General features: G+C 31.7%; 1 protein-coding gene across 1 annotated transcript; it reads left to right on the forward strand.

Moving 5' to 3' along the window:
* The first annotated feature begins 7,789 nt into the window (after nt 1–7,789).
* Nucleotides 7,790–14,531, forward strand: LOC137923085 (probable chitinase 2). Its single transcript, XM_068766219.1, has 8 exons — nt 7,790–7,952; nt 9,978–10,167; nt 10,239–10,335; nt 10,442–10,657; nt 11,214–11,408; nt 11,938–12,071; nt 12,612–12,808; nt 13,528–14,531. The coding sequence occupies exons 1-8, from the start codon at nt 7,811–7,813 to the stop codon at nt 13,779–13,781; spliced, it is 1,425 nt and encodes a 474-aa protein (XP_068622320.1). The 5' UTR covers nt 7,790–7,810; the 3' UTR covers nt 13,782–14,531.
* Nucleotides 14,532–16,616: the final 2,085 nt, after the last annotated feature.

Consider the following 16,616-nt stretch of genomic DNA (forward strand, 5'->3'; position numbering starts at 1 on the left):
AATTTCTAAGCTTTAAAAGAGTGGTTTAATTATTGAACCTTTTGGAAAAAAATATTTATAATATCTCGTTTCGATCCTTCATTTACTTTTATGAATATTTTTTCTTTCCTGATATTATTCCTTTCGTGATAAAATTAGTAATTCATAACTGTGACGTAACAAAAGTTATTCAAAATTGTCACTCAAAAAAAAGAATCTAGACAGATTTAACCTTTCCGTTTTTCTTAATTTAATGCCAAATACATATTGGGTCTATGTGACACAAAAGTTAACAATTATTGCATAAACGATAATAATTAAATTATGCTTAAACAATTTCAAATTCTGTTATTGTATATGTAAATAATAAGAGTTTAATACATTTTCATCGACAATTTATGCAGGTTTACTAGTCGTCTTTTAGTATTCGATTTATGAATATACCTACAATTGATGTAAATAAATTTTAATTCACGTAAATACGCCCACCGAGAATTCCTTTGGTTTTTACCATATGACTTCTAAGTGGAATTGATCCTCATAATAGAATAATTCAAAACGTTTCCTTAAACGCATACTCATCCCTCTTTTTCAAGTAAACTCAACTATTAATAAAACCAGTAACCGACAAGAAATACCGATTTGTACCGTCTAAATACCCACTTTATATGTATAACGTGTTCAATTTGTTTAAATTATACTAGAAATTGTAATTATAATATTACAATAAATGTATTTTCTTCGTGATATAAAATTTGATGGAAATATTAAACATGCTTCCAATATTTTATTAACAGACGTTAAAATAGGAAACTTTAACACATAATATTCTGCTTGAATAAAGTCTCCTTAATGAATACATCTTAAAACTTATATTTTTTGTACCTTTATATTTTTTTGCAAAGTTATCAATTTAATTCTATTCTTTTTAAAGTCATTTTCGTAGTTAAATGTACATCAATATTAAAATAAATATCAAGGGACATATTTGTTTCAAAATAGAACGATGTTCCATTTGGAATTTAAATCTAGTATTTCACTACGTCATTTGATTACAAAACATTGAATTGTATACAGATTGTTTGAAAATAGATCTAAAAGCTTTAAAGATGTGACTTATAACTCATTTGCATTAATGTATGTTCACTCTATTCAAAATCAACGGTTTATTATTACGTAGGCTTTATTATTAAACAGTGTAAAATATCATAAATAGTAATAAAGTAATTTACATATTAAATTTATGATATGCGGTCTTCTACATAATGATAAATAATGCAGATACTACGAAAAAGCAGTTAATATCTGTTGAACAATTTCTGTAACCTACAACACAGACGACTAATTCAAACTAGGAATGTATTAAATAAAATAAATGCACAATTGAAGAGGATGCATAAGATGCTTCATATTACGGTTAAGCTAAAAACAATAACACATTATTGATAATAATATTTACTTTGCATTAATTATATTGATTTTAATTATGTGTACGCTACAACGTACAACGTGAACAACAACATGTAGCTTTAACACGTTCACTGCGGGCCCAATTTTGAAGAACTTTCAGCTGGTGCGGCTGAGGTCGAATCAGCCTCAAGCTAAACTTCCTAGTAGTGCGGTTGAGGCCTTTTCTGCCTCATGTTCATCAATATTTTTTTACAATATTGAGTCAATGCTTCGCAGACATAAAGAAAGCTATATTTGTCTTTGTCATACCTCATACGGTTGAGTGTAAACAGCCGCCGCACTAGAGAGAAAACACGAGTTTTATGCGCCGCACCAGTGCAAAGTTTACCATGAGGCTGAATCGACCTCAAGCCGCAGTGAACGTGTTAAATAACAACGTGAGATATGTTCAAATGCAATCGTTATGTGACACAAATTACAACGTGGTTTAAATATACTAAGCGAGGCAGTCCATATTTAACTTTTTAAAGAACCAAAATTATTATCAAACGTTAAATGCTTTGATTAAATTAGAACTAAGATTTTAGTTAAAAAATGTAGTAGTTATAATACTGGTGTAGAGTTCACGTAAGAACATTTCGTATTTCTGGCTACTGCATTACTTTTTATGTTAACCCATTTTGCGCGTTCGAATTAAAATTCGAATGCGGGTATAAATTCGGGCGCTGTCAGTGAAGTGACCGCTATCATTGCATTTGGGTTTTTTTTAAGAACACATACATGCTCGTGTGGTAATTTAACTCCACCCACTAAACTTGTGAACCACAATAATATTAGAATAAATAGACCGCGGTCTTTTACCAATTGGTCCTATTTGAAATTAGTATAAGCATCAATATATCTTTATATTATAATATGCATTATTTGTGATAGAATACTTTTTCTAAAATTAATTAACCAATGAAGGTTAAAACTTTTTAATTTTTATGTAACTGTGTATTATGTATGTATATGTATATTATATATATATATTTAATAGCAACCATGTTGTCCTGTCATGCTTATAACTAATTTTCAATCAAATCTTTTGTAGATTCGATAGACACATATTTATATAAAATATAAAAATTAAATTAACTATTCCATGGCACGTCGAACCCACAACATTATTATGCGTACTTTGAAAATGTTATGCATGAATATTAAAAACAAGTATTAATTACATTACATTTCTAAAACAGTATCAATATTAACAAAGATGTAGCAAAATACTCATGAAACAATAAATTAAATTGTCATAATCAGGAGTGTACATATTTTGTTACATTAAGTATCTTACTCACACCACATATTATTATAACTGGCATATGGTATACTTCCATGCTCAATTTTGAAAGATAAACGCTAATAATACACTTATTAATACACTCAAAGCTTCTTTTATGTAGCTGACGACCTAGTAGACATCGGAGGAGATTATATCACAAACTCCGCTAACCCCCATAAAATAGCTAATAAGAGTCCATTATAATCTTTTCGCTGTCCCCGCAGTGAACAGGAATCTTTAGTAGGATTTCCCCACGGGAGAAAAACAATGAGAGACCTGTGAAGGAGACTGCGCCTAGTTTCATATTAGTCAACATTTAAGAACTATTTCTTAAGATATTGTAGTTATATGTATACACGAAATACGTTTTTCTTGTTACGAATAAAGTTCCAAGATAATTCTTAATGTCGTCGGAAGATGTCGGATGCTAGCCGCTTTCAACGGGCCCTATAAGAAATAAAGTTGAGAGGCCGGTTTCCAGTAGTGGCCCTTCTACGACTGGAATGATAATGATTGTTCAATAAATAATAATCAAAATTACAAGTTTTAATAAAACCTCCTTATGTATATATCAATTGATATCATTTTATTTTTTTTTGATATTATTAATTTGTATTGTAATTTCATTTGTCATAATTATTAAAGACAATTATTGATAATAATACATGAAATTTCTTTGAAAATTGTAACTCTAAACTATATAAACTAACAATATATAATAAAAAATCTATTTTAAATATGTTGACTTAAATGACATAATCCAGAATGTGAGCACTCGTTTAACCATAACTTAAGATGAAGTTTTAACTGTAAACATAAGACGGGCTGAAAATAAGGAAAACTTCTATACTAACACTAATTACTAGGAAATCAACAAGTGTAAAGAAATGTTTCAATGTTATTGTCAAAAAATGTTTACACGACACGAATACAAACATACAGTTTAAAAAAATGTTTCCTACGTCACACAAATTGTTGAATTGTTTTAAGATTAGTTGTGGGAGTATCAACGCACGGTTACTAGATAGTAAAAATTGGTCAATAGAAATATTATCAATAAAAGTACATTCCTGATCTAACACGAAGACAAATTATGAAATACATATTCAAAGATCCTGAGAAAAATAAAAGAGAAACAAGGGTTGTTAGCTATATGTATTCATATTTAATCTTTACATTAAATAAAACAAAGAGAAATAACAAAGTGAATCTGGTCAATCCCTTTGTCTTCTCCATATTCAACTCTGAGTAAGAAATGTAGACTGATAGAAATCATGCAGATGCTTACAAGATGTGTTGCTGGAGGGTCAAGCTACAAATCTTGCGTAATAGATTCTGCACCAACATGTTTAATTTATGCGATCTTAGTATAGAAACCAGGATTTCTACAGAAACGAACAACCAAAACCTCGATCAACTGATGGTGACAAGAAAAATCGAAAGTATGCTTCCAAGAGATAGCAGTATCACCAGGTCGAAATTCATTTGTCTCAATACCAGTCTTCATGCTATGCATGGTATTGAATGAAAATTGACATTACTCCGTGTCCATCACGACTCCCAACAAATAAATACATCTATTGATATTGGGATATAAATGAACCACTAATAATAAAACCTTTCAACTGTAAAGATTCAATAATCTATCATTGGTCATAACCTGTATAAATAGGACGTAAAACTGATAAGAAAACATGCTATATCTAATACTGTTTCGCAAACAGTAATTAGAAAACCGAAATCCTCGCACTACAAATATAAACAACACATTGCTAAAAGCATATTTGTGGTGAATAAAAAATCATCTTCTGTGACGAGAAAAATAATTATACATTCAGGGATTCGAATCGTCGTATAAAAACATCACGTAAGCACAATATGTAACCAGACGAGATATCACACATCTTTACATGCGAATAAAATAGTATATGTTTGACTCGCGATGGGGACCGACGTCAAGGTCGTGATACTATATTAATTAATTAGCTATTTCAAATGGTTTAAATAAGAACATATCTATGAAAATAAAGAATAAACATCCAATCAATTAGCCCTTGAGGGACTATACGTATAGGTACGTTTTGTTTTTTCTTTTTTGTAGTAAACAAAAATTTTTTAATAGTGTTTTGTGTATATGAATTATAAATTGTGTATAAAACAGTTTTAGTTATCCATTTGTTGTAAAAACTTCAAGATCGAATGTTAAACAGACGTTATTAATGTACGTGACATATCAAAGAATAAAGTTATAAAATATATATATATATATAATTTTATAACTATATATATATAAATATAAAGATAGATATATATATATTTATATATATACACACACGCGTGTGGATGTTAGGGTGTATGTGTAAACAGGATAATTGGTTATGAGTAAAAAAATAAATTAGATGTAATGATATGAATTAAAGTAATGATAACATTACGTTACTTTTATAAAAAAACCAGTACATAAAACATGCTATCTGTAGACTTCTGTTTGCATATTTTCAGGTCGAGATCGCAGTTTTAAAACTTGATGCTGATAGAGAAGCAAATCTAGTCTATTAATATTTAAAAATGATGAATAAAATTCTGTTCCCGTTTATGGTGTTCGTGATATGTTTTCTAAAATGCAATGCAACGGGTAAGTGCTGGTCTCTACTATAAATAGTCACTTATAACATATTCAACACTTACACATATAGGTAAATTAATATATGTCTATTCAAAAATGTAGCTAACAATTTTACTAGTTTAGTTGGATGTTATTTAAAATATTACTTCACATAGATATTTTCGTTTCAGTCAATAGCGTTCATAATTAAAAACAAGTTAGTTAATACTTCTAACAAACATCGTTGTATTCTTGAGACCTCTGTATAATATTTCTTCAACAAAGCAGAAATAAACTAACAACAAGTGCATATGTAAATTGATGCGAATAGGCAATATGGTTCAAAATATTTTTTTTTCTATCAAAGACGAAATAAGTCATAGTCAAACATATAGTATCTCCATAGGCTCTTTCTCCACATTGATTATTATCAGGAAATCTTACAAAAAATTACCGAAGATTAACGTTAAATTGCTTTGATGTGAGGAAACATTCGTGTCAGATATATTTTATGAGAATTATTATTTTTGACGTGCTTTACTTTTAGCAATCATAACTTGGCTTATAGAGTTCCCCTTTTGTGAAATATATAAAATTGGTACAACTGAATATTTTTTCTATAATAAATCATTAAAATATTCGTGATTTTTTACATAATTTACATAATATCACGATTCCGCAAATATGAAATCTGGTATATATAATTAAAACGTTTACCTTGAGTCTTCCTTGTCTTTTAAATTATTTTCTTCTTTTACATACAAATACGATAAAATAACTGCATACAAAGCTTCTGATTTAATCAATTTGAAAACTCGTTCTAAGATATGAATATATTTATAATAAAAATTTAATTACCTCGATTTTTATGATTTATCTATGTTATTTACGTCAATACGGATAACACCTGTTAAAGTTATAATTTTATAAAGATATTGGCCCTTGCCCGCTTCACAAACTAATGAACGCTTCCTCAACTCACCTTACGGATGGAATTTAGTTAAATTCGTTATTAGCAGAACTCTAATCGGCAAAACTCCAACCAAGTCCAAATTTCAGGTTTCTGGGCCATATTATTTTAGAGATACACAGGTGAAAATCTATTTGTAACCTCGTCGTTTCAGATCATAGACGCTCACTGCAAGTCATAGGGCGCCCTCAAAGATATTCAGGGGGATATACCATAGCCACGCTTGGCAGGCGGGTCGGCGATCGTAGTGTGGTTTTGCGGTACTCTGAAGACGCTGTTTTCCATCCTCTTGAATTTTGTTTGTGAACAGTGGCAATCCTATAGTGTTAACGCTCGATATGTGAATTACATATAAAACAGTATCCCTGGAATCGAACCGCAAATCTTAGTCTTCTACTACTGTTCGGCTACTGCTGCTATTTTTTTACATGTATATAGACATGCATAAATAGATGCTCTCACTGTGTATGCAAGTACAAATATGTTATTAATATTTTAAATTATAGACATATTTTTAAATACAATAGAATGCCGACTGATTTAGTTCTAAAACAGAATCAAAAACTAACTGCCACTATTTTTCGTTTTATGAAAGATAATTAACGTTTTATTGTACCCCTTTTACAGTTAACTTTATACATAGTTTAGCAAAAGCTTAGCGAACAGAACAGATAATCACAATCAGAAGATGAATTATAATTCCATTTAGAGGACTACATTATGCACGATATGATCATTCATTTTTTACAATTCGTGGAACTGACAGCGACTTAGTTTTTATTTTTTCCCCGCTAACTGGTTTTTCCACACCTATATTTACCCTTTTAACCGCGCAATGATATCGATATTAATGATTAAATTGATTATAACATTTTTATTAGTTAGTATTACTTAATTTATAGATGTAATAAATATTAATTTTTAAATTACCGTTCATATGTTAAAGTACAATGAACAAAACATGCGATTTTGCTGCTACTTTTTAAGAAAATTATTGGACAATATTTTATGTATTGACCATTAATTATTTATGTATAAAACCGTTTTCTTTTATTTCTCAAACACGTGTGAAACTATACAAATTAATTTAATACTTCTACCTATTGTGTTATTTTAATAATAACATATTGGAATTAATTTATTATTAGTATATAAATGCATACATTCGTTGCTGAAAGTCGCGCCCTCGGATATATATATTTATAGATGTCTGTATATACACGTTGACCTACTTTTTGTCCTTCCCTTATTTCGATATCTATGGTTGTCTGTAACAATTGTCTTAAGTGATAACAGCGCCTAACATACTTTCTTATTTATTGTGCATCTATTAATATTTTTCTAACGTATACAATAAATGAAAAAACCTAACATTTACGAAAAATGCTATAACCCCAAAATCATCCACAAACTGACACGTAGCCTTCTGTCTATAAAAATAAGTTACGGACTTTCTATTATTCTTTATATCTATTTATTTACAATTCTATTCACAGGGCCAACCCATGGCAAAGTTGTGATGTGTTACCTAGCAACGTGGGCCACTTACCGCACCGGAGATGGAAAATTTGATCTCACCGATCTGGATCCCTCATTATGCACTCACATCGTTTATATATTCGCCGGTCTTGATGAAAATTCGATGACTATTAAAAGTATCGGTAAGAAATTATTTTTTAATCAACTGTTTATGAAGAGACCAATTCTGTACAAAACAGGAAGCTGTTATCACAGCCTGGCTAACGTAGTCACGGTCATCATTAGCGATGTTTCCTCGTCTAATACACAATCAAAAATTATTGTTTCCTCTATTTGTGAGAATTCACATTGTATTATTATATGTTCAATATTTAGGAATGAATTTTGGGCCAAGCAGATGTACAAATTACGGAGTCTGACTTGATTAAAAAACCTGTATTATTTTATACTGTTATATAGAAAAATAACGAATTATAAAATATTTGTTCTTCTTACATAAAGCATGTATCATTTTTCATACATATTACTAGTAGTCTATCATTTAAGTAAGTTAATCTTTACAGAAATAATTACTTTTATCTCTTCAAATTGTAAAATAAACCAACAAGAAAATTCTCGTTATTATCAATAACAGGAATATGAAAAATAATTAAAGGCAACGTCTCACTTAGCTCAATGGCTCACATTTTCATTTTTACTACACCTTAAAACAGAATCATATTAACGTGACGTCTTGGACAGGGAAATTCGACCCTATCAAGTTGTGATAAAATTCAAAACGTTCTATTTCCTTATTAGCTGCACTGGAGTAATTGGTTTCATACTGTAATATTACAAGACGGCACAATTAAAATCATATAAAATGTCACATATTATTAAATGCATGAATTCTTTGTCAAGGTGAGCTTTGTCGCAGCGTGTAATGTTATATTATCTGACAGTTGATTCACTTGACGCGGGATGTTCAGGGATAATGCTGCATACGCAAACTATTACTCTATTATATTTGATTGCAAAACTACATACATTACAGGACCAAATTCCGCTATAACAGCTAATAAATAGATAATAAAAACTTTGTTAACTCTCCAAGAAATGTAGCATATATTTGATTTAATTCTTGTTAGTATTAAATTGGGCTCTTCTATCCTTCTTCTCGTGACAAACACAAGTGATATCCGAAAAATTTTTGTAAGTGAATAACAGTATGAATAAATTTGTTTTAATTTGGTTTACCATTTATTGGGTGGCGATCGCAGTGTTATGGTTTGTTAAAGACGCTTCTGCCTATACACTAGAATATAGATCCCTCTGTCGACTCGTACCATACCCGTCTGCTCGAGGTCACGAAAAGAGCAATGGAGAGACCTATGCTCGGTGCTTTGCTGAAAGATCGAATGAACAAAACCGAGGTTACTGACGTAGCTCGAATAATTGCTCTTCTGTAGTAGCAGTATGCGGAGCTCGTCGCTCATGCAACCGATGGCCGTTGGGTGCGAAAGGTTCTCGGGTGGTGTCCACGAACCGGAAGACACAGTGTTGGTAGGCCCTCCACTAAGTGGACGGACAACATAGTATAGGTTGAAGTCGCTGAATACGGGCAGCGCAATACCGCGCAAGGTGAAATGAAGAAGTATTTGTTTAGTTTAATGTGTTATATTATATGATAATAATTCTCTTTTAGTGAGTAAAATTGTATAAAAAAATAATAAAAAGGTTACAACTTACATGAAATTACTTAATTGTTTATCTTAATTACTTTGCTTGCATGTAGCACTGTAGCACACGGCATTTAAAACAAATTGAGGCACTTACAGTGTGTGTTAAATCTAATTATACTTTTTTCATTGCCAATTAGTTTGTGTACCAATTAGTTGTTAGTTTGTGTGTTTGTTTTACTTACGTTTATTTTTCATCCATATCATAATAATATCTTACTGTACTAGACACAGGGCACTTAAATATTATAAGGAATGTACTTTGATTTTCCTCCCGAACATTGACATATGCCGAATTATTCTTAAAAGCCTAAAACCTGTATCCGTAATTCATATATATTTAAAAGAGAATTAAAAACACTCTTTGATATTTCTAAGAAATTTGTCAAAATAAATCATATGTTACAATAGGCGAATAATGTTTTATCTTCATATTTTGGACAATGTGATTAATATATAGGAACTCCAGAATTAGGTATTATTTTACAGACAGTTCTTTGGAAAAGGGGTACACTAACGCAGGCTATCAGGGTCTCTCGAACCTCAAAGAAAGATATCCACATCTGAAAAATATATTATCTGTCGGAGGCTGGAATGAAGGGACTGCGAAGTACTCAAAGATGGCCGCTGATTCAGCTAACAGGGCCAAATTCATACAAAGTGTAGTTGAGTTTTTAAAGTAAGTTCAATTTTTATGCATTTTTTAAAAAAGGTTACAAGTAATACAAGAATTATTAATGTTCATTTTAGACTACACCAATTTGATGGATTAGAAATGCACTGGAAGTATCCCGTTGTAAGAGACGATAAACCCGAGGACAGACCGAATTTCGTATCTTTAGTGAAAGTAAGTAAATTTTTTTAATACAAATATCGAGTTTTAAATCCTTGTCTAGAGTTGAATGTAGATTTTCGTGGTACGTTTAACTGAATAAACTTTGTTTTGCGTTTAGGAGTTGAAAGAGGCATTTACTCCTCATTCCCTTATCCTAGCAGCAGCACTGGGCGCCACCAAATACACGCTGGACTTATCCTACGACTTGCCGCAATTGGACAAATATCTAGATTACATGAACGTGCTTTCCTACGACTATCACGGCACATGGGAAGGAGTAATTGGTGCAAACGCAGGGCTCTATGGCGCCAATAATGAAGATGTTGTCAATGTTGTAAGTGAATAATATTTTAATAATAACATAAATACATAAGCACCTATCAGATACCCCCTGGGGTATTAAGATTCTGGTATAGAGATCACGGGCCGGTAAGAGCAGCAACGAACGTCCACCCGTCCAAAAGGTAAACAGACAACCTTGCTAAGGTCGTCGTAAAACGTCAAATGCACATTGCTTCAAACCGATCCTTTTTGACGTCTATGTGGAGGGCCTATGTGCAGCAGTGGATGACCTACCGCTGAAATGATTATATTGAACCACTTATCAAATGAAACATAATTTCTGAAAATTAACTACATACGATCAAAACTAACTGCCTTCTCTTTACCGATGTCAGCTATTTTTTTAACTGCCTATTGACGAAACTAGAACTTGGATTTTACTATACATTATTAACTACAGAATGTATTAACTTTTATAATTGTATTAATTAACTTCATGTAGAAATATAAAGAGGTATTTACATTCAATCTTAAATGTAAATGATACGTGATGATTGGAATGCCCTCATATTTGTTTTAGTCGCTAAATTATATATTTTCATTCACAGGACTACACCCTGAAATACTTGTTATCTCACCGCGTTACACCGTCGAAGATAATCGTCGGCCTGCCGTTTTTCGGACATGGATACATTCTCAAGGATCCTTCAACTCCGAAGATAGAGTTTGGGGTCACACCTATAACCACTAAATCATTCGAAGGACCTTATAGCAAAGAATCTGGTTTCATGGGATATAACGAGGTACGTGATGTTTTGCCTTTGTAACATCACATAACTTATTTTTGTGCCTATATGTTGTGAAATATTTAGTGATATTAAAATGGATTGAAATGATAAAGAGAACCGAATGGCTGTGATTGCATTACATAAAATAATTTGATGGCATGCTTGGTATTGCTCCTCATTGAAACCTAATCTGTTTGTGACTTGTTAAATAGGTGACAAAGACAGTAAGGGAAATAATTTTAAAAAAAACCTGTCCGAAAGCAAAAGTTTTTATCTCTGGAGATGAAGATACCAACTAGACCTTTATACATTTTAATATGTATTAATCTGATTTTTAAACGCTGGTTCTTACAACATTATCATAAGGCTATTTATTGTTTTTGAAACCATTAATTTGTGAGCCGGGTCAGCGCATTAACTGACAGCAAACGACCTGTACTTTCAACCTTAGAAAACTGTTACACCTATAAACAATCACCTTGTATTCATAAATTAAATTCTTTGCTATAAATATCGTTTTGAAATATTATGATTCTCTATTCAGATCTGCGAGGAATTGAGCAACCCATCTTCTAAATGGACAAGCTATTGGGACGACAAAACGCAAACGCCTTACCTCCGCGATGGCGAACGAGTTATAACTTATGATAATCCAAGATCCATTGCTTTAAAAGTGAAGTATGTTGAATTTTTAATATTTAGATTATTATTATTAATAGTAATTTTACTGCAAGATTTAGCACCTTAACGACTCATATGTACACCTTTATTTTAATCTAATGTCTGCGTACACTTCACTGTATGTGCACTCCATATCTTCCTGTACCTGTTTCTACAAATAATCAACGTTTGTCTTAGCTAGAAGTAATAATGCTCGGACCAAATATTATAAGTAAACATTGTACCTTGGCTATAACGAAAATAAATAAGCAAAATTTATACAGAACTTATAAATCTTAGCCCGCGTAGATGGGCGCGTATAATGAACACAAACCAAAATAATTTCGCCTCTGATCTCTTGTTATTTATTACTTAGACGGAGCTAATACCAGAAAATACTCAACTTATCTCTTCATCCCCTCCATGAATCGATAAGCGATTGTGAGTTTGACTAAACATCTTAACTAGCAACGGGCGTCTCCAACATTTCCTCCAGCATGTCATAAAATTCGGAGCTATATCTGCAATGCAGAAATTTATACGTAAATATCTTCACAGGAAAGCTATTGAATACAACCTTGGCGGCGTGATGGCGTGGTCTGTGGACACTGACGACTTCAAGGGTGTTTGCGAGAAAGAGGCAGACTACGTATCGGTTTCGTACTCTACACTTCGCGACTTCGCACATAAGTACAATCGCATCGCTAACAACCCAGTATTAGAGAACATTCTTAAAAACAAGAATCTACCGACTGGTAAAATTCAATAATATTTTTAAACATACCACTTTTATCGTATTTTTTAATCTGAGCATCATCTCATCATCATTACCATTTCAGCTGTAAAACATCTATGCTTGAACATAGGACTCTACACAGGTTTCCAATAGAAGTCTTCCGACGACCTTAACAATGTCATCTATTTACCTTGTGGTAATGGAAGAAACTAAAAAAAAATTATAACACTACAATACGAAAAAAAAACTTCGTAAACGACAACGATTTCTACGCGTGTGTTTTAAAGAGGCCTAGAAAAACCTCCCTTAACAACTCCTCCTAACTCTTTATCGATGAAGAAAGCCAGGTAAAATATATAGCGTCCGTATGTTGAAGCAAGAGTAAAGGAATATTGCTGAATATAATCTCTGGCATAAAAATTATGGTAGTAACAATTTATCTGCCAGTTCCTGAATTTAAACATTCCAATTTAATGAGTATAATAAATTTCGTGTCAGAAAGGGTATATGAATATTTATAAAGAGCGTTCTCACTTGAATGCTACATAACTTCCTACTAAGAGATGAAACTGTCTTTAATGTTATGAGGGAAGGAACTAAAAATTACACGTACAGTATTTCACACTTTTGTAGACGATCTAGGTGCGTCCAATATTACTGCAGCTGTGAAGTTGACACGTTTTTCGACTGTCTAGTTTAACGCCCAGTATATTCAGTTAAATTTTATTGTTGTTTCAGCTTCACAACTGGATAAGCTAACAGATATACCGTCAAGCCCAATGGATGTCGTTACACGAAGCAAAAATCGCATCTGGCTTGCGGAGTCCGAATCTTCAAACTACGCTTTATTACACACAATTGACGACGTGATACACCTCGCTATAGAGGAAAAGGGAATAAGCGATGAAATAATTCGACAACTCACTGATAAAGCGTCTGGACAAAGCAATGAAAGCATGTACACAATGGTTTGTTACTTCTGTTTTATTTAAAAATACAGAGATGAGAAACTGTATTAGTAAAATATTTTTGAAATGTATCATCGTAGTAAAATTAGTGGTTTACAAAATTATATATATATTTTAGATAAAAGACTAAACATTGAGGACTTTGATAATAATTTTTTTTAATAAAAACACTGAAACACAAATTATTTCGTATTGTAACTTTGCGCTAATTCCCTTACGTACATTTTATTTTCCTATAATTTTTTAACGCAAGGGATATAAAGAATTTACACATGGTGATTTGCCGTCAATGAATTTGAAGTACGGTACACCTCTCCAAAATCACTAGTTTTAGAAATAATAAACCACATTTGTATATATTATCTTAACAGTACGAAAAAGTGGTCGCAAAATTCGGATTACTCTATATTGAAATAAATTGCTGTTTACTATCTGTTGCTACAAACTTTATACTGCCAGAAGTTGGCCTGTCGCACACCAATTGAAAAATATCTATCAATATAACATATATCAGGGTGATTACTTTATGTAAGATAATTGGATATACCTTAAAAAATTTTATGACAAATGTTCTATACATTTACGATTTTAAAGCCTGTAACCAGATATAGTATATAGAGTAAAACAATACTGGAATAAGATATTAAATTTAATATATATTTATTTTTATTGTTGTTTAAAGTAAACCATGGAAAAGTTGGTATTAATGTTGTTAACATTAATGTCACCTCTATTTTATTATAAAAACCGAAAACTTTTAACTTTATATATCATACTAGAGAATTAAAAACTTTAAGATGTTTGTAATCAAATTAATAATATTAGAATCATCTTATGAACGTACAGAAGAACAGTTATTATTGAAAATGAATTTTATACTGCATTCAGTTATTAAATGCTGTTAAAAATATTAAACTGTGTTTTTTTTTCTAAATAACCATCTAATTATCTAGCACGATATGAAGCGACTATCATTATCAGTACTAATAAATTTGTACACCGTTATATCTTGAAAAGGTGACACATGCGAGCAAGCTTTTTTTCAATTTAGGTTAAGCGGCTAATTGAAATTAAAAGAGATTTGGTATGGAAGTTAACTGCTTATAATCAATTAATTTTTAATTGAATGACTTCTTTTGTAAAATAAAAAACTCTTAACTTTGTAAAATCATTCCACTATAACGTATTTTAATCCTAGAAAAATTCCAAATAAACTCCCCAAGCAAATTAATTTTTCATATATAAAAAGGTTCCACCCTATCCAGATTTTTAATTAAACGTCACAATGTTATGATGTAAGTAATATGTAATTCATATTACTTACCTCATTTTTAAATATATCCTTCAGTGTATACGCTCATGTGGTGTCAAGGTGGACGGACAGACGACCTTGTTAAAGTTGTCGGAAAACGATTAACGATTTTCAAATAAGAATTGATCTGGAAAAGGCACTGGGTGTAGGCCTCTTCCAAACAGTCCATTTTTAATCTAAAGGAGACATCTGTCTTTAACAATGAGCACCCTACGGCTAAAATGATCAATATACTTCATATAAAGGGATATTATCGCTATCTGAAAATTCATAGAATAATACATATTTTCAACAACTGTAAATATTTAACTGTTATGATATCTTCCAGTAAACTCGAAAATAGTAACCGTACGATCGGTTACTATTTTCGGTTCAATTCTCTTGGGCACCCTCGAAAAGTATAGGAAAACGCAACAACGACAACCTAAACCGAGGTACCGAAGGCCCTTAAGCCTTGTGAAGCATATACCTAAGCGCCTTTGAAATTTATACACCTTCTAATTTTGTGAAATAAATATTCGATGAACTAAGAGCAGTACCCTAGGTTCCTCAGGGAGCCCAATGAGTATATTTCCTATAGAGAGGTATGTATAAGTGCCTTTAGCGCTATGCCGTCATAAACCTGATGAAACTGTAAGTGCAAAGCAATGAGCATTTAGCAATGGCAATTAAGAAACTTGTAATAGTGATGGTTTTACTTATCTTTTTACTTAGATTTTTTTATACTGCTACCGCCACCTCCGTACCTCCCATTAGGCATACGAGCGGCAGGACGAGACTGTAATATGGACTGCTTTGTTCCATCAGTCCGACCTCAACGCTCGCGACAGCAATGCTTTTGTTTTTTTTCCTATATCCTCACTTCTTCCCGCTTACCTAAGGCGCGGTACAGCGGTTTCGGTATCAATATAATTATGTTTCTCGATCTAATAATAGCACTTTCGACGTTAACTAGAGTAAGTAATATTACACCTGAGTAAAATGAAACCATGAGATTTTCACAGCCTTAATATCAAGATAAGCGCATTGCGTTCCAGTCTATAAATAAACATTTTTTCATTTTACATTCTAACAACTCACTTTACAAGATTAACAATTTTTTATAGAGAAATTCGATTTTAGAGCTCCTTATTTATATTACTTCTTCATTTAGGCCAAATTTTTCGTGATTCTGTCTACTGGGGACTAAACTTAAACAGTAAGGTGATTGAGAAATGAAATCGAAATTTCCTTAGCTGTAGCTATCATCGCTTTCTGACGGACGGCATTATTCTAGTTAACTGCATATTATTAACTGTGGTAAAATTTTGTTAGAGGATGAGCCACGACACCGTTATAAATCAGGAATATAGTTAGAGATTTGTTGACCCGTAATGGTTAAACGGGAACTCATTTTATTATATTGTTTATAAATATGAATTGGTTGAAAATGATATCTAAAAATATGTAAAAGCGCGTTAGTGGCTATTGTTGATAAGCTATAGTAAAAATACGTTATAGATAGTGTATCTCATCTTGGCGCATAGCGCTTTATGTAGATTAGGCTT

This window comes from Battus philenor, unplaced genomic scaffold, assembly GCF_028537555.1.
Source record: "Battus philenor isolate CCGP_79_NKW_IND1 unplaced genomic scaffold, ilBatPhil1.0.hap1 SCAF_20, whole genome shotgun sequence".
NCBI lineage: Eukaryota > Metazoa > Arthropoda > Insecta > Lepidoptera > Papilionidae > Battus > Battus philenor.